This window comes from Octodon degus, unplaced genomic scaffold, assembly GCF_000260255.1.
Source record: "Octodon degus isolate 3935 unplaced genomic scaffold, OctDeg1.0 scaffold00029, whole genome shotgun sequence".
Classification (NCBI taxonomy): domain Eukaryota; kingdom Metazoa; phylum Chordata; class Mammalia; order Rodentia; family Octodontidae; genus Octodon; species Octodon degus.
Window position 1 is genome coordinate 1222087 of NW_004524605.1, and position 1191 is coordinate 1223277.

The 1191-nt window shown below is 50.6% G+C and overlaps 1 protein-coding gene across 1 annotated transcript in view; it reads right to left on the bottom strand.

Moving 5' to 3' along the window:
• The window catches only part of Rufy1 (RUN and FYVE domain containing 1), a 39546-nt gene that overhangs the window by 8866 nt on the left and 29489 nt on the right, over positions 1–1191 (bottom strand). Inside the window, exon 11 of the mRNA XM_023713129.1 lies at positions 1–90. Within this exon, the coding sequence (XP_023568897.1) occupies positions 1–90 (90 nt within the window). The remainder of the gene's footprint in view (positions 91–1191) is intronic.

The window sequence follows — 1191 nt, forward strand, 5'->3', positions numbered from 1 at the left end:
CATCTGTTTCATGCTGGACAGAACTTGACTGGTCTTTTCTTCAAAAGACGTGATGGCTTCATTCTTCTGCTGTAAGCTGCTCTCTGCACTCTACAAAAGCAAGGAAAGGGGTTTGCATGCTGCTCCTCCAGGAAGCTGAGCAGCACGACGAGGCACAGCTGCCACCCTTCCGCTTCTGACTCCAGAGTGTCCTGACTGCTGCGGGACAGAGCAGGGAGCTGCCCGGGGCCATGGCTGCTGCACACGCAGGCACTCTGCTCACGTCCTCCTGCACTGTGCTGCATCCACAGCCCGCCAGCGGCCTCAGCGTAGCCCGCCTCTCCTGCCAGTGCGGCTCAGAGAACAAACGTGGTGTCAGGGTTCCCTGTGCTGTGTGAGTTCCCAATCTAGGTTTCTAACTGCAACAGAGGCTGAGTGACCAGAAAGGGCACTGTGTCCACAAGGAACACCCTTAACTGGACAGACAGGCTGAACACAGAGGGGAATTGTAATGACTTCCTAAGATATTCATCCAAGCTGAATTCTCTGGCCTTTGTGTGTAATTCCAACAGGTGGGAGGCTGAGGCAGGAGGATCACTGAAATTTTGAGGCCAGCTTGTGCTACATAGTGAGTTCTAGACCAGCCTAAACTACATAGCAAGATGCTGCCTCAGAAAAACAAAACCAAAACAAGAAAAACCAGCAAGAAAGACACTATGAATTATGTTAAAAAACCACAAGTGCTATCTCACTGTATGGGAAATACACAACTTTACATAGGTTGTAGCTCAAATATGACGCACCACTGCCCTGCAGAGGCAGCGCGCACCAGGGATCACTCAGAAGCGCCTCGCCTTGGAGATGCTGAGTGGTGGAAAACGGGCTTCCTGCTGACGAGACGCCTTTGTCAACATTCTAGTGGCTCAGCACCAGTGCCAGTCTAGTGCACATGTGTGGGTGTATGTTACACATTTAAATATGTGTGCATGTCTCCTAGGGCCCTGGGGTGCAAACCCAGGGCCCTCACACATCAGGCAAGCATTCTAACACTAAGGTACACATTCATCCTCCTATGGCAGCTTCTGGGGTGTTAAATGTAAACAGTTTTTATATGGGGGTCAGGGATATAGCTCAGTGGTTCAGGGGCATGCACCTGCCTGGCAAGTGCAAGGCTGTGAGTTTGATTTCTGGTGCTACCAAAAAAAAAAAAAA